Source organism: Rhea americana, unplaced genomic scaffold (assembly GCF_003343005.1).
Source record: "Rhea americana isolate MKP2758 unplaced genomic scaffold, rheAme1 scaffold_42, whole genome shotgun sequence".
NCBI lineage: Eukaryota > Metazoa > Chordata > Aves > Rheiformes > Rheidae > Rhea > Rhea americana.
Genome location: NW_028186557.1, coordinates 5,762,471 through 5,781,154, shown reverse-complemented (window position 1 = coordinate 5,781,154; position 18,684 = coordinate 5,762,471). Strand labels below are relative to the sequence as shown.

Below are 18,684 nucleotides of genomic sequence, written 5' to 3'. Positions count from 1 at the left end.
AGATGCACAGTTGCTTGGTAATTCACCCCAAAAACCTTGGAGGGTTCCAAGATGGCATAAGTCGCTGTCAAGCACAAGGCAGACAAACCAGAACCTGCAGTCAGGGACCTGAAYGATCCCTGGAGCTGTTTTCTAGAGGGTTTTCTCCAGCTCAAAAGCGTTAGCATCTCACTAAAGCATTGCATGTTAACCTTATGAACTGGTTAATACTACAAACCACTGATGGAAGCTTTGCAAGGCAGATTGCAATCTAGGTAGTTACTAAAAATTGTAATTTTGTTTGCCTTTCCCTAAACTTTCTTATGCTATCCAGGTCAGTGTTACTAGACCAAATATTGTCAGGAGGAGGTGGAATTATTCTTTAGCCACGTTATTTTATAGCAGCAGTGCCACACGTATCTCCTGACCACAGAAATACGGAGGCATTAAAACAGACTAGCAGAACAATTCCCAGCCCAACACATCTCATTTACAATGGGATGTCACTATACAGCATCTTCCACTGATTTTGATCAATGATTTTATATTTCAAATTTTGACCAAAATAATGCTGTAATTGCCAGGTAGCGTGGCTACGTTCACAGGCACAACCCCAGAACGTGTACCTGCTGGCTACGTGCACATCTGTTCTGCTATTAAGTCATCTGTTGCTGCTTTTTCTTTTTTTAACCCAAGTTAAATATTTTGAGCTAGTTCGTTAGMTGGCAAATCTCTAGTCACTTGCTAAATTAATACCAATTAAAGCTATAAATTCCCATTTAAACAGASAAGAAATTCTTCTCCTTTCAAATACAAATGGATGCTGGAATCTTGACCCCGAAATAACAATTATATAAATCTATACATCAAACTGYATGGTAATAATTAAAATTCATGATTTTTCTTAGAAAAATCATTCAAAAAACAGATGTAACGCATACCTTAAAGTATTTTGAAATTCTGCTATTTTACATGCAAAAATTAATGATCTAAAAATAGATACTTTGAGACTCACCATAATTAAAATGTGTTTTGCTGCCTTCCTCTGCCTACAGTAATGAATTAATAATATCTTATTTTCTCAGGTGTGCMTGCTTTCTTGAGCAGATATATTCCAGAGAAATATTACTATATTTAAAAAAAGTCACAGTGATAATTTTAATCTGATGCTGCTAAGTTTACTCTTGTGYAGCATTCACAAACATTATATCAAAAACCAGACAGCTAAGAACAAATTAGCTTCAGTCAATTCAGAAAGTTTATGAAATCACTTTGACAACAGGTAACAATAAAAACTGTCTGAAGGCTGGAAGATACTACCCTTTTATTCATGAGTCATCTTTGCAGACTCTCTTCAGTCTGAAATAACTCACAGCCAAGAGAACATAAGTGAATGGTCTTGAATTAAAAAAAAAAAAAAAAGAAGACATCAGCCAACTTTCCAGGAGAGATCAGGCAATGAGCTGAATAGCCTTACACAAAACACAGACTAGGAACAAAATGTTCTTTGAGAATTTTATCTCCTCAAGGTGAAGAAAATCACGCTCTAAATTAATAGACTCATTTTTACAAGTCGAATAACAATTAGATCCCAACATCCTGGCTATTTGTGAACACCSGGCAAACTGCATAAAAAGATGCAACCTTTCTCATTTATCCACAAAACTTTTGTTCTGTCGCAGAAACTAACTCCAGTAAAGAGGTGGAAATAATCTTATAAAACCGCCCTTTTCACAAAATCTTCACTAAAAAGCTGTTTATTTAATGAGCACTTAAACATTTACTCTCCCAGAAAGCCACACTACGAGATGATCAGAAATACCAGTCCAAGTGCAGTAGGAGGCTGGACTGAAGCTCTCTGAGGGTCCAAGTGAGGGCTTTGTAGATACAAATGTCCTCACGGGAGACAAACTCAGGGCTTAATTTAGCTAGTCACAGCTTGTGGGAGGTCACACCTCGGCGTTCGGTCCACAGAYGAAACTCTTAGCTGCTGCTGCAGCCACATTTTCGGACTTTCCCAAGGCCACATGGGCCAAAAGCGCTGCTGGAATCAGCAGTCCTTGCAAAACAAACTAATGCTGTTACTCCTTACTGCCTGCACAGCTGCACAGATCTATCTCCTGCGTTTCAGTCAAACRCATGGTAAATTACACTCAAAAGTGCTCCCAGACTGGTTTCACCTCTCGATCTCTCTCACAGAGTGCAGCACTTGCTCACTCCTTGAGGAAATAAAGCACAAGTTATTGAGAAAACTCAGGGCTGGCTTGAGCTAAATTTGGTAAGTCAACGTGAGAGTAGCAGGCATGAGCAACAAAACTTAAGCTCTGCTCAAGCTAGTGGAAATAAAAGCTTAGCTGCATCTCAGAAATTCAGACTCAAGCCTTACTCATGGCAGGTTTCAAAGGGCAACTGCAGAACACGAGTCGTCCTCTGCTAGTATTCTTCAGGGACTCCTTTGAGGCCAYGCTCTCCACCCAGAACGTATCAAGTGCCTCGCACTGGGACGCACGTGGACTTGTTCTGCTACAGAAGGAAGGTGACAATTCTCAGTGGCAACCAAAATAAACATAACTACATGATTCACGCCTCATCCTTTTCAAGGATAACAGGACTCTGCATGACCGAACGAACCCAAGCTTCTTGGTTAYGTGTTACAGGATGCTGGAGACAAGCCAGTAGAGGCTTGCCCTGAACAGCCTAGTCTGTCTTTGGTCCAGTCTGCGATAGCGTGTTAGATATTTAACGAATGTACACAAAAACTCTTACGAGCATGTTTAATGCTCTGCAAGGAAAAACAAATATCCTGTACTGTGATTATAAGTGGAATTAACTAAAAGATTTTGTCAAGAGGCTTTACTCTAGTAAACTATCACTTCTACCCATCAGGTTGAATTTCTCATTTATCTTGTAAGTTAAGCTCAAGTTGAATGCGTTAGAACAATTTTTACTATTTGGTTATCTCACGTCAGAAGAACAGGCCATTACTACCAGCACTGAAGAATGGAAAACCAGCACTTAATATGCACTTAATGCAACATAAGCATTTAAATGGAAAATAAGCAAAACAACTATCTAAAGAGTCGAAAATTAGAGGAGGAAAGAAAATTAATGGAAATCTTGATTTAAGATTCCAATAGCACGTATTTACTGCACTGAGAGGCCTCTGAACGCTGTAACCGCTTGCATACAGATGGAAATTTACCAAAATAGCTATTCTGATATAATTATTATAATGACAATCCACAATTAAAATGCTTTCTAATGGGGCTTGCAATGAACATGCACGTGGTGATTATGGAATGTCAAGAAGATGTGCTTGTGTGGATAGCAGTTTTTGTGCTACATGCAGCAGCAAAGGCAAACACAATTCTCAAATCAAAACTGGAGATTCAGAGGTGACAGCTGCCAGCTCTGGAATAAGAACAGCCAAGAAGTGTCATAACATTAGGGTTATTATGAAAATACACAGAATAGTAACTCAATTCAATTTTTAAGTACAGAAGTTAGTAAAATTGACAATGTCAGCCTAGGGTAAAAAATATGATTTTTTTTTTAAAAGGGAAATTGGCAACATGGATAGTAACATTCCTAAGTTGTATTTACTATGCCTATGAACCATGGCCCCAGCATAATTTAGAACCACAACTGCAACAAGAGATCAGGCTTCAGTGAAAAAATATTCTAACACAGTACAAGAACATGTACAGCAAAATCAAAAGGATATTCAAAAAACGATTAAGTCAGCACAGTACCTTATCAGAAATTTGGTAATGCCATAGCATCTTAGTTTGTATCGCACGTAAATATAGCATATCATTCCATAAACAATATCTCTTAGGCTACCAAAATAGGTCATAGTGCTCTATCCTGTCCATGTTAGGTCAGCTGAACCATTGTGCTAGCTTGCAGGAGGTACTGCCTCTTCATAGATTAGTTCTGCAGTTAATGTCAGCGTTGACAGGAGCAGCTTGTTGTACCAGCTGCCATGCTACATTTAGATAATAAATGTGTTTAAATATACTGGGGAGAAACAAAATCATGTCACGTCTTCCAAAGATCTGTTCATTCAAACATCAATAAATGCATCTTTTCTGTTTACCTACTTACAGGCCACCCTGCAACCACAGTATCTCACCACATTAATGATTAAATCAAACTCCATTTCTTAATGAAATTAACACATAAAATTTTAAATTACCCTGGATGGAGAGTTCTGTTTTCACCTTTTGTACCCAACAGTATCTGGCTAATGATGCAGATGCATCATGTGAGTCAAAACAATTTCTTCTAGAAGCAGTAACCTGCAGACCGAGCATATCGAATGAGCTCTGGTAGTCTCTCTCGCTTGGCCTGAGCAGCGGACAGTGCTCTGTGTCAGGGTTATAAGCTGCCTTTCTGCACACACTTTCTTTTTTTCCTTCTTTTAAGACCACTTGTTCAAGTGAGGCTACAGTTCTGTGGTATGAATTTAAGTGTAGATCACACAGAGGTTGAAATAAATACAAAAGCTTTATATGAAGTTAGATTGGGCTCAAAGAGAAGCAGCAATATGTGCACATAGCAAAGGCAATATGTGCACGAGGGTGTTTTGGTGAAGGGAGAAAGGTAAGGCATCTAAGCAAGCATTTCCTTCCATAGGTCCCATAGACCTCCAAGCACCATACCAAAAACAAACAAACAAACAAACAACCTCCCACCCCCAAACTAAGGTGCTGTGGAGCTTATCTCTCCTTTCAACACACTACACCGTGGGGATAAGTTTTACAGCAGGTTCTAGAAACTACTTCCTATTTTGTTATCAAGGATACCAGAGTGACTTTCCTCTCCTACCTATGAAGGAGCAACCCAATGAATAGTAAACTATACAGGATGAGGCTAAATTAAGATCTTGAAGATCTTGAAGATCTTCTGTAGGGCTAGAAGGAGAGACACCATGAGTGTCCTCATGGTTTTGTGTCTGGCAGTTGACCTACACATTCCCTTCTGTGACATTTCTTGTCTGTCTTCTCCCCCCATCCACGTTTCAAATTTCAGAGAGGACTGGTGGTGCTCTATAGAGGAACTGGTCCTCGCAGGTGCCATGGGGCACAGATTTCCTACTAAAGTACATGCATTTAAAAGGAAACACTACTGAACTTAACTTCTACTTTAAAGCATGAAGGGTCCAAAAATATTTTTGCTTACCCATCTTATCCTTTTTCAAATGGCACAATTTGACTTCTTGTGTCTCTAATGCAAAGAATGCAACCCACCCGCTCCCTCCACCGCACGTATGTGCAACACACAAGCGCACACACACACAGACGCATTGATGAAAGCGCTAACAGAAAGCGTTGCACGGTGCTGTGAATACAGCTTGTGAAAACTGCCACTGTGCTTGCCTAGCAGACATTTCTTCTAAAATCTCTTCCTAGAGCAGATGGGATCCTCCACATTGATAAGCTTCAAGCTACTAAAGAGAAAGGGATTTCAATCTAAGATAATTTCATTTGCAGATTTTGTACAGAATTCATGCCAATAATTAGCATTTATGCTAATATGTAATACTGGTCTGATATCTCTTGAAGGCATCTAAGACTAGAATAAGATATACTGAAGCACAGAAGTCTTGTTTTCCTTTTCGCTAAAAGGAATTTCACATCTTGGACTGCCAGTTAAAGTGGGACTTCTTAAGGAATGGATACCTGCATCCTGAGCTGAGATTAATCCACTCCAAAAAAGCCTATGCAAATTTTCAATGCAAACAGGGTAGGGAGAAAGACAAAGCAGAGAATCTTAATGACTGCAAGGCGGGAGTTTTATATCTGGTAGCTGTTAAAAAATAGCAACTCATAATGTAGGCCATTTGCACATGCAGTATCATTGATATTTCTCCTACAAAAATCTAAATTTTTACATGTATTTTGGTAACTAGTTCCAGTTTTTCTTCAAGGGCTATAAAATCTCCTTCTCTTTGCTTTTGCTTGTCTGCTCTGAAAAACTGCAAACAGAAGAGCAGTGAAGTGCTAGAACAAGTAGAGTAGGGAGTAGCAGGTTGTTACTTTATTTCACCACTGTACCATTTGTCATCTCAAAGAGGTCTACTCTGGTATGTTCTCATACCACAGAACACTGGAGTGGAACAACGAGCTAAGTGAACACAAGAGCCTGCTGACACGATGGTACACACCACGGCTACGGGACCTGTCACCGACACAAGCACTGACCTACGCTGCCATTCTGCATTTAAAAAGAGAGGTTCGCAAAGCCCTTATGAAATCAGCAATCCAGCTCTACAAATACTTTCATAAGGATCACCAGTTATGTTACTATTTCTGTTGAMTTCAATGCAAAAAGGCAGTGGAACTATTCGTGACACAGGTCGCACCATCTGCACAATACACACATGCAATTAACACATTTTTAGTCTCTTCTTTCAGCTAATGAAGCATTCATTAACACCACCTCACCCCCCAGTCATTAAGACTGATTTTCTTCTAATGTTCAACAGAAATATTTTCTGGGACAAGATTCACAATAGCTCCGGAGTTTCTATTCTCACCAGCACCTTGAGTGGCCTTCTGAGTTAGCACTGATCTCAAATCAAAAACCATTTGCAAACCAATCTTCACAAAAGACATTCAATGGAAAGATTTAGTAAGCTTTTAATTGTGTTTTACATTTTATCAGTCATCTGTGCAGGGAAGCCAGTGAGTAGATTTACAGCAATAGCTTTCAACTGCATTAAATAACTCTGTACTGTTAAGACTGTCAACATTCACCCAGCTCCTCATTCTCCCCCTCTTATAAGGATGCCCTTCACTTGTCCACTGACATCCAGCAGGAACAGTGGAGATTCCCCTGGATTTGGACCAAATGCAGATCTGTCCCCATTCAAAGTCACTAACCAAAGGTGCTATAAATTCACTGACCAGTTCCCTAAAAGTCAGAAATATTGGCCATGAAAACAGAATACATCTTTGCTCTTCTGGCTTGCAGCTGCCCTCACTAGGTCTGTATATTCAAATTAACACAGAAAGTAGTGTACACCCACAATAAAAAGACTAATGACTTGGGGAGGGTGGAGAGGGGAAAGAAAGAAAGCAAGCTTAAACTGAAGGGTCTGCTGTCATTTATAATGTCAGCCTTATATCCAGGCTAGAACTGCTACTGCAAATATTATGAAGCACTCACATAGCTGTATTTTTGATGATCCTTCCTTGGTCCATTTTCTGCCCAATACCATGCACAACAAACACAATGTGACTAGTTTGTGGTGGCTTGTCTTCTAACGTAGCTTCTTCTACATAGCCTCTATGTAGCCTTGTCCCGCTACTTGACGCTGCAGGAAAAACATTATCCTGGATCAGTTACATCCTATGAAGTGTGATGCTCTTACATATGCTGACAGAACTTTAATTTGTCTTAGATCAATGCACTGAAGTATTTTGAAAATAAGATTACACATAAAGAAATAGCATGTATTTTTAAGTGTCTGCAATTTTAAACTCTTGAGATATTTGAGCAACCTATTTAATAGGTGATACTAATTGTATTGGCCAATTTATTGATAGAGCATTTCCACTGTAAAGATGACTAATTTTATAGATGTTTTGAAAAAACAATTTTTTAGAAAACAGTTGATTAGTTGTCCATTTGCTTTTACAGTGCTATGAATTACTTTTCTTCAGTGTGCCTCTAAACATCCTTACATCTCTACCTTTCTCCTACAGCATGAAGTGATTACTGAAGTGGTCTTATCAAAAAATTGCTAAGCATTGGCATTCTCTCTCTGAATCCATTAAGACAGCTGGTTGAAAAGCTTTACAATTTTTCACTTTTACAGGAAAAAATGACATTTTATTTTAAGTAGATCCAGCGCCAGGTTTCTCCACTCATTCTCCTGTTCAGCAGCCAAACCAAAAATCAATTACCCAAGGCAAATACAAGTACTGTCTCACTGCCCCGCAGCTGGCTTGTGAAACCCACCAGCAAAGCGTGTCTCCATCCCCCTCTAGTGACAGACCAATATAAGAAGGTAACAGTTTTGTACAAGTGCTAGCTGTGCAACTGGGAAAAAAATGAATCCAGAAACCTCTTCAGAAGCCAGCATCATTCTCCATGATAAAAATTGAAACAAATAACTTGTTTTGTTTTYAAGGAGGACAGAAACACAATAAAAATGCCAACATCATATGAGACTTGCAGAACACTTCAAAACTGCAGAGTTAAGGTCACTTTTACAACATTTACTCCTGCCCTGGTCCACTTGGGCATTAGGATGATGCCTGTAACCACAYGATCACATGGCAGTTTTTGCAAACGACAGACTTGGCTTATCAAGTGGGCTGCTATCTGATACATCTCCCTCCAGATTTTTTAAAATAGATTATTGTACACTGTCCAAATCATGTTCTGGATGCAGAGTACTTCATTTCTTCTGGAATCTTGTGCAATAGTATTGGATAATATTAATTCTTGGAAAATATTAATTAAGTATCCACCCATCAATCTGGAGGGGTAAGAGGGCATTAATTACAGAACAGAGGCATGGAAGTTAAAGCAAAACCTATTACCTGAYCTCATCCATTCAGCCAACACAGAACAAAACAGCAGGCAGTTGCATAGGTTCTTGTTTATGCAATTGTCCAGCAGCGTAGAAACGCCACAAAAGAGAGGACAAGTTCCAGATTTCTTGGTGGGTATCAATCCACCTTTCCCATGAGAGAGACTGCCTCTCCCCCAGTTTAGCCTCCCTAACTTTATAACTGGTAGCTTTGAGATAAAATGAGAAGGCTTCCTATTAAAACAGTTTCACCTCTCTTCTTAGTTCATAGGTCTATTATATGAACAGTTAAAAGCAGGAGCTGGTGACAGGGGAAGGTATGATCATGTATTTGAGGAATGCATCACAGTATGCAGTACACAGGGGTAAAGTTATATTTGCAAAGGGAATCATAATTTTTATATTATAGTTACTAGACTTTGCAACTGTAATATTTTAATACACTTGTTATCTAACTGCTGCATCCACAATAATAATAAAAGTAATGAAAATATGTCATAGCTATTCTTGTCTAATTATAAGCATGTACAACAACCTAAAGCACATAATCTTCTGCAACACTGCAATGACAAAAAAATAGGCTAAGCACATATCAGAACTTCAAATTTAGCTTCTCTTCCTAGTGTTAAAGCAAAAAACTTGAAATATTGGTATTTACATTTTTTAAACAAACTCTGATGAATATTACCTTTGGAAAACCCCAACTTTTGTGTAACAGTTCTTGCAATTTTAGATGTTGTTGCATCACTGTAAAGATACACTTCATCCACACTGTGCCAGTCCACATGGTTGCGACTCAACTTTAGACTATGAATAGCTGCAGCAAAAAGGAACAACATTTAATTTAGATGGGTAAGAGGAAAAAAGCCTCTTCAGAGAGAGAGAGAAAAGGGAAATTCACACACAGAGTAAAATCTAGAGCTCTATTATACCCAAATCTGTATTACTTCTTACCTTGAAGGTATTTTACATTTAGGATTAATCTGACCAGGACAAGCAGCAACATGGAGGCCACCTCTGAGGACAYCTCCCATCACTTTCCTCCCACCCTCATTCCTTTTTTGGGTTAGGAACCTTCCAAAACATACTCTTAGTTGAAAACAAAATACAGAGAGGGCAGGGCAATCCATCCGAAATACTGCGGGTTGCCGTGAAGACCAGGTGGCTGTCATGTGCGTTCTTGCTAGCAAGAGCAATTGCATTCCTATTTTCTTCCTCCTGTATCTGTACAGCGAGATCCCCACTTTGACTGCAGCTACAGGGCACCGCAGTAACACAAACGGATGCTTTCAAAGCTCTAGTACTAGAAGGCTCCATTGCATCTTTTATCCTCTCAGAAATGTCTAGGAGTTGGAAATGCAGTTCAGTGAAAAAGCCTCTGAATGAGTAATTTCTGGCACAGAGCAGAATCTAGGTCTTTCAAAAGCCACTAAGAGCTCTAGTGTCTTTGTGCAGCTAGTGTATTTTCCAGATTGGAACTGGCTGAACTCTCGGACCAAACTCATGACACATYGCTCGACTGTCAGGATTAAGCACAGCAGATACTTCATAAAGGGAAGTCAGAATCTCTCATTTAAGCTTGGGACTTGCGTGAGCAAAACAATATTGCAGCTGTACTGACTAGTAATTTGGATTTCACCCAGATTTGGAAATCTGCTGCTTTAGCCTCATCTAACATGAGACATGTAACATTTAGGAGAGCTGAAAATTAGCAGCAGTAGTCCTATGACAAATGTGTTAGTTAACTGTGTCTGTAAGCCATGCTAAAAAGCCTGCAGTCACAGAAAAGGCTTTTTTTTTTTTCTTCATAAAAAGTGAAAATTTAGCTCRTCCCCTACTTAAGGCCACTCAAATTAATTTTTTATGCTCTTCTAAATACACTCTGGCAAAGCCTGAGCCATCATGATTTCTGATTTTAACTCTGTTACAGTACAGAAGACCAACACTGAGCTAAATGTTGAGACCTTTCTCCTGCAGTATTTTTTTTGTTTCTTTGCCAAGGCACACAGACCTAACAGATTGATTAAAAACTAAACCAAGCCTCTAAGAAATATGGGCATTAGGAAAGAATTACCCCTCTATTATGCTAAACAACTGATTCACAAAAAGTAAACAGAACTACACTGCAGTTTTACACTGGCAGTGCAAGGAACAGGAAAGGAAGTCAAGTGTGACTCCGAAGAGCAGATACGGTAGCTTAGGCTAATGACTGGCGAGAGCAAGAAGCAATCTAGYGAGTATTCACTGAACAAGCAAATGGGTTTTTTTCCTAAACTCCCTTGTAGGAACAGAGATGGGGCCATGACCAGAAGTCTAAGTACAGAACTGGAGAGGGAAAGGAAACTCCCAGCMAAACTTCCTCTTTCAGACCTGGCACCAAAGTCAACCCAACAGCGATACACTGAAAGGGGCAACCAGGCTAGYGGCACAGGCACACGGCTTCCTTTAACCTCGGTGCACTCTCCCCTGTCCCCAAATTCATGACGACTGTAGTCTTTAGGCATCATTTAGCAGCACCTTACCCATAGAGGCCTATTCCATCTGCATTCTGTAAAACACCCCTCACAGTACGCTCCCGGGGAAGCCGACAGCAGAGGAATGGGAGTCTAATACCTTTGGGACCATCACAACAGTCTCTAGGCCAAAGCACGCAGAAGAGGCTGAGAGGGGCCCATGACTGAGTTGCTTACGAGGGTTGGAAGAACAGTGATTTGGGGATGAGTGCTCCTCAAACATTTGCCTGGAATAAAGCTAGCTCACTCTATCACAAAGAATATACCAAAAGGTCATGGATTTTTCCTACCTTGCATGAATTATTCTCACTTGTGGAGAACAAATCCCTAACTTATACTCTTACATTGTTTTTCAAAAATGCTTATGTTGAAGGACACACTATAGAGCCATGCGTGCTTTGAAATCCCTCTAAAAAGTTTAAATACAGGGAAAGAGAAAAGGAAAAAGAGAATATAAAGTATGTATTCCTAAAGCCTTGAAAAAGCTGATCTGTATTAGACTCATCCTGAGGCAAAATAATTGAATAATAGCTGGAGATCAGAAAGCTTGCACCGTCCTTTATGCTCACGGTATAAAATGCATGGAAAAGTGGGGATGTGCACAGTGTATATGTACTGCCAGCACAACCAGTCCTCGAACACTTGAGGAGCTGAGCGCTTCCAGCAGAAGTGGCAGATGGATAGATACTTGAACATGACATTTCATAGGGCTGATGATTTAAAATTAAATACCTTTTAAGGTAAGCATTTGGTTTTTACTTGATACTTTCATCTATCTTCTAAGACCAAAGCATGGGGTGATTCCTTTCGTTTCTGACTATACTCAAGTCAAAATCAATCTTRAAGGAAGCAATCTTTGAAGTGGTAGAGCTGATATTATCTCCATCTCTAAGAAAGGAACTATCATTCCAGTTAGAGCTAGCAATCAGAACGGATACATACTGCTTGAAATCCTTTCCTGCTTTCTCTATTCAAGTATTTTTGACTAAATCTKCTTTGAAATCATTGAGCAGTAGTTTCTAAACAAAAATCTGACACGTTATACCCAGAGTTGAGAGCATAATTTGGCCACTATTAATATTTTTTAAATAATTAAAGTTCCAGTATGGAAACTTGAGGCACAGCTGCAGATTTTAAAGCAATTTCTATTTACAAGACAAATGCAAAACCATTAGGAAAGCTATTGCTCTTAATAAATTGGGCTGTTTCACATTGCTGTCATTTTTATATTGTTCTTTATCATCTTTCAATTCATGAATGTCATGGTTTGTTATATAAGCACCAACTTTCAATCCAAGCACATTCAAAACTACAACTGAGCATTATTTGAGCAAAATTACACAACATCATTTTCTGTGCACATGGAAAACACAGGATAAAAACAGTTATCTAAAGACAAAGCAAAGACACATGGCTCTTCTTACTGTTAGAACTGTAATGATATCTATTCACCTTGAACAGACTTGAGTTCCATGGTTAAGAAGTGGCAGGAAAAGGTTTAGTATTCAACATTTTGATTGCAGGCATTTGTATTTTGGATCCAATTAAAGAAAAGTGTAATCAAAGAAAGTCAAATGGCAAACATTTACGTATGTCAAAATAAGTTCTCAAACTTCAGAATATCCCCAGGAGCTAAGAGGATATATGGGAAAAAAAAAAAAAAAAAAAAAACACCTCTAAACCTATCATTTGCATTTACAACATAAATCGAGCATGCAGTTTTCAGAAGTCCAGTTCCACAGTCACTGAAGTCAGTAACAGTTTAATTTCTACTGGTTTTAACAGTGGCACAGATAGATTAGGGCCAACTACTTCTGAGCCTTCTGCAATCATTAATGGCTCCTRTAAGATCTACTCCCGCTTTCTGAAATGAATTTGTACAACATGAACTGCTGTAAAATTCAAGGTTGCTTCTGCAACACAGTAGCCTTGATCATGTATTCTAGACAGTCTTCCTTTCTTATATCACATGCCCAAAGTCTTACTCCATTCCAGTACTGATACAAAAGCTGCAGTAGAAATAATTTACAACATAAAATTAAAAGATCATGACGCATGTATTACCCAGAAAAGTGCAAAACAAAACATTACATAGTGTAAAACTCTTTATTCAATCTCCCCATTCCTTCTCTAGCATAATTTATCTTACATCAGGCCTTCCACAATTTTAAACACATTGCTCTTAGTTTATTGAAAAAGCCAAACCACACAGTAAGAGTGTAAGAGATCAATGTTTACGCTTTTCATGACAGTCACAAACAATTATAACATGGATTAGTGCATGATACTGTTAGCATCTACTTTTCTCTATGATGCACAGCATTTCTACTTTTTTCTAGGATTTATGATGCTTTTCCTTCCCTTTTGAAGGAAACGGCATGAATGTAGCTCAAGAAATTGAAGCGGGTAAATCTAGCACATTTAACTGGTATAAGCAAACTAGAATTTAAAGCTTCCTAAACCAGGAGTACTACAAGAAAGAAATCTACAATTACTGTACCTTGGGAACGTTTTCGTTTAAGACATGCAGCATCTGAATTCTCCTTATATCCTCTCCATTTGAACAAGGAAGGGAGGGAGAAGGGAGGGAGATGGTAGAGAACTAAAAGTAAAAACACTGAGCTTCAAAGTAAAATTTTTAAAAGGGATTTTTTTTCATTAGTATTACTTTTTGTAAAAAAATGACATTTTAGTGAATAAGCATATACATTTAGAAAACGGTTTTGTAGCAAAAAGCGTGAGATCACATCAGCCAAATTTAACTTTTCCCATTTCATAAACGGTAAGGACATCATGAATGCGGCAAGCTAAAGGTGTTAGTAAAAGAAAATTGACAGAGTAATCACTAGTCTTACTGAGTGCCTTTGCATTAGTGTGTTTAAAARCATAAACATACTATTTTGTATAGGGTAGAACACAGTAACCCTTCTTAAATATATACCGTAAATATTTAAATAACCAAACTCCTTAACTTTAAGCAYAGGTCTATTATTTTCCCCAAAGACTGCGAGAGCATAACAAGTTAGATTGGACAAAATATCCTACTCTAACCCTGGTTTGTACTTCCACAGGAAGGTGCCTTCCACAATAAAATGAGCAGCTTGCTGTTGTTGACCCTCCTCTGAGGAGGGCTGGACAAGATGCTCTCGAGAGGTCCCTGCCAAGCTCAGTGTTTCTGTGCTTCTGTGAATGACTTTCCCTTCTAAATGTTAACTTYAGTCACTGCTGGTAAAGTTACTTTAATAGAATTTATTAACAGAGAAAAATCTGAAATCTAAGGCAAAACAAATCAACTCCACTCCAGCTTTTAATATTATTATGGCATCTGACCACACACTGAAAATCCGTAACAAGAAAAACAACAAACATACACAATTTCAAAAATGGTGCATCTCAAAAACTCATTCTGATTATGACTTACAGGAYTTTTCTTCTCCATTTCTGAACAGATATCAAAGAATCATAGAATAACCACTGAATAATTTACACTGAAAGGACTTGATGGAGGTCATCAGGTACCATCCTCCATGTAATCAACATTTGCTTCAAATTTCAGATTTAGATCAGGTTACTCAGGGCCTTTTCTATTTGAATTTTGAGTATCTCCACAGATGAAGATTTCACAAATTTTCTGTGAAAACGTAATGAATCATGTCTATTCCTTGCCTACTATCACATACGTGCAACTTCCAGCTTCACTTCATCCTAATTACAATAATAGACCTGAGAAAAATCACGTAGCAACAGATGAGATGTATTCAACCACGTATGACACTAACTAACCAAATACTTTTAAAATAAAGGTAGCRAACCTTAAAAGGTGTTAGAAGATAACATTTATAACGGAGACTAGTTTATGACCTACCCTTTGAACCACTGCTCTGTGGTCTTGAATGGAAGCATCAGATCAGCCCTCACACCAGCCTACAGTGGTTGCCTTTACCTGCCTTTACTTCCCCAGAAGCACGCTGAGCACTTGCTGTTCCTGCCCTGCTCTTCGATACTATTACCACAGGCTTCCGGCTTCCTTGCACAGAAAGCAAAAGTGCAGATTTACAACCTACCAAATTACCTCTCCCCTGTGCTACAGAAACTCATAGCAAGGGTATGTGGGTTCCAGACACACAGCAAGAGAGAAAAATCAACGCTGAAAGAGCTACTGTGACCCTTCCTCAAGAAAGTCCTGGTCTGAACATCTTTGCTGTTATTCTGGTTAAACTGTTAGGAAAAYATCTGGTCTAAGTCCCTTTGAGATGCTGCTGTGGTCTGAGTTTAGGGTCTTGCTTCTCTTACAATAGCCTTGATACTATTGAAATCGGAGAACTAGCGAATGCTGCTGCTTTGATAGACTATTACAGATAAATTCTGAACTCATCATCTGCCTTGCGAAGCATAAAAAGCCATTTTCAGACCTTGTATTATTTTGTATATTTTCAGCTGAGTGATTGCTAACAATGTATTATGTTACCATTTTTATTTTTCCTTCAAAATGTTTTCACCTGAAATACAGCTCCAAAGAACAAGTGTGATAACTTAGGTCTTTCCCATAAATATTTAAATATATTATTTATTGTAGAATTCTATAGAGAGTCACTGGGTACATACAGGACAAGAAAGGTTAATATTTCTGCAGAAAAACATCAGAAAACTCATTCTCAGTGTAATCAAATAAATCACCAAGGTATTTTCATATTTTAAGGGTTGAAGGTTATACCAAATAGTTAGAATTTTGAACCTAGGAATTTATTTCAAAATATCACCTTACAGCCCATGTGGATATGAATTTATGTATGCTAGGTCTGAAGAATAAATCTTCCTTAAGAAGGATGGGCAAAGTCTATATACAAAAAAACCTAGTGCTACCTGGATGAAAAACAAGTACTGGACAAACAATTTAGAGGGCCTAAAMCCCCCCCACTGTCCACATATCAGCAGCACAGCAGAACAACAAATCACAAACCTGGAAACCCACACATGCCRTTACAGCTGTGTAGCATCTCATTTGGGGGTTTAAGGTGTCAAAGATTTGACTGTTTTTAGATTTGACTGAATGACAAGCATCAAGCTTTACTCTTAAATACAGCCACAAAATGACAACATAATGATTCTCATTTTGCTCAAAAATGATGTAAAATTGTTTAAATTAATGACAAGCTAGAAGATGCTTTCCTGAATCTGCTGATTTTATGTTGGTGGTCTGCATTATCTCAAGCAGAGGCTGCAGACATTCACTTTCACAAAAAAACTATCAAAGAAATGCAGCCAACCCCTTTTTCCTTTGATGAGGGCTCATCTTAAGTTTGGTTTTCTCCTGCAGCTCTACTCATCACTCTGTTTTAAAAGACAGAGAAGGAATATCCTTTTCCTGTATCTATCAACAATTAAAACCAACGGTTAAAATTGAAAAATGTGTCTGGAACTAGGTCAGTATCAAAGCAGACCCCAGGGCGATGGGATGTGAAGGAGCGTGGTCAAGCTGCGGAGGAGACGGACAACRTCCTTGCAGCATTTCCTTGCCACTGTATTCCAGCAGCATTCCTGCRGCTTGGCTTTAAGCATCCAGGGAGCACCCTTGACAGTCAATGAGGAGCGAGGCTCATGCCCTTGGAGTCCCTCCCTTTGCCTGCGCACATGTCTGGTGTACGGTGGTCTGGGGAGCCAGGTGCCGTATCACCAGCATCTAGTACGCAYGCTGCACTTCAGAAATCTCTGATCCAGGTAACCGGCTTCTCACAAGTGTAAAATGCCGACACATTTAGAACCACATCCAGAAGTCTCAAGGACAYTTGAATGATAAGTAGCATGTAGAGATCTGGTAACTGAGAATCTAGCCTATGAACTCCAACAAAACATGGCTTTCTGGGAGCTAAACCCAGGTCAACTGGAAACTGCAAAGCTGAAGGTCTGCTCAGACAGTCCCAAGAAGAAAGCAAGCTATCCCACTTCTCTGTTCTGCCATAAMAAATAATTTAGCTGTGAAAGTCATGCCACTGCTGAAGCCAACAGCTCAGCAGACCACTGAAAAGAAGTAGACAGCGAGAGGAGCCAGCTGTATCAAACAGCATAAACACAGTTAATTTTGCAAGGCATGATACTAAATACCTTATAAGGGTGAAAACCAAAATGCTCCTATAGGCAGTTTGCTCCYGCTGAGGGATTCCTAACTCTTTCACCGAAGTGGTGGTCTCCATGCTGCCTGACGGACAGTAGAATTTGACAAGTCATTCACCTAAATATCAYCATACGCTGTTCTGTTAGCTTCAGGATTTAAAACTTCCTGTGGTCCCAACCACCACCTATCATCAATAGATGCTCTGGACAAAGCATACTTATTTTCTTGTTAAAATGCTTAAATCCAGGAACAGAATTGAGAAAATAAATCATTGGAGAGAGGACTCATGCTCGTAGAGGGAAAGATATCCTCCTGAAGTGCATTCCACACCACACACAGACAGCAAGCAGTATCACTTGGCCTACACCTAAGTAAGGTGATTCTGTTGCAAGCAACGCACTGACAGGTTGCTCAAAAGCCAAGTGTGCTAAACAGCTAGYAGCTTGCTCCCAGTTCTGTTGTCTGCAGAAACAGTTCTCAAAGAAATAAGAGGAGGAGGAAGATGAAGCTGCAAGCCAATTGTAATCTAAGTCTTGGATACTAAATTACAGCATATATATTGCCCCAAGTTTGTAGGCTGAATAAGACTCAAAACAGGATGGAACTAAATCAATTCCTGTTTACTGTAAAAATGAAGGATTTCTGGCTTCCAGCTTTTCAGCCTACTGCCACCATCTGCAGCATGCCTGGGGTCAGACTGAGAATCAACAAGTTTGTCTAGTGAGTATCAACAAGATGCTTGTCAACAAGAGGGGTTAGCTTTTCATTATTTACAACATACCCTGGCATGCTCACGTAACAAAAATAATTATGTCTAAGTAATAAGAGTCTTCATTACAGYGGTCTTAAACTTTTGCTGCGGAATTATATAAGATTGCTAGTTTTTTCATTACTTACAGTGCTTTACCGTAAAATTGCATATAGCCACTTCACCTTCCAGTGATATTTAAAGGTTTATTTCAACTTCCACTGGTCTTAAATAACAGCTACCTATAAATCTTAATGGGATCAAATCCTATTTAGTGAAGCAGTTAGTTACAAAAAAAATTGTAGCAACAATGGATTTAAGGAATTTATACACTTAATTCAACACATTTCCAAATAATAACATTTGGATCACCAGTGATGACATTACAGTCCCCAAGCTTCTCCCCAGTGCTGTATGTAGGCAGTAATCAAGGGTGTCAGCTGACCAGAGATGTACTGAGACATACCATAATGACCAAACAACTTTTTACACCTACTGTTAATTATAATTTTACCATGACTCCCTTATTACTACAAAAAGTCTATTTAAAGTCATTCACGGCTTAACATGCACGCCGTTTCAAAGTGACTGCACATATAACTTATTTCTTTTGGCTTCAGTTTCATAGAGAGCACAGGTGTCTGAATTCAGAGGTTTTTTTTACTGTCTTCTATCTTTTCATAAATAGCAGGGATCCATATGTTTCTCACTACTCTCTCCAGTCTTTCGTACCTCAAATTTGACAGCTTCTGCTCCACAGACCAGACTTAAAAAAAAAAAAAAAAAA

General features: G+C 38.9%; 1 protein-coding gene across 1 annotated transcript in view; it reads right to left on the bottom strand.

Moving 5' to 3' along the window:
- Window positions 1-18,684, bottom strand: part of DDHD1 (DDHD domain containing 1) — a gene marked incomplete at its 5' end in the record, with an annotated part of 64,968 nt that overhangs the window by 30,170 nt on the left and 16,114 nt on the right. The window contains 3 exons of the mRNA XM_085315004.1: window positions 7,153-7,300; window positions 9,213-9,341; window positions 13,538-13,639. Of these exons, the coding sequence (XP_085171130.1) occupies window positions 7,153-7,300; window positions 9,213-9,341; window positions 13,538-13,639 (379 nt within the window). The remainder of the gene's footprint in view (window positions 1-7,152; window positions 7,301-9,212; window positions 9,342-13,537; window positions 13,640-18,684) is intronic.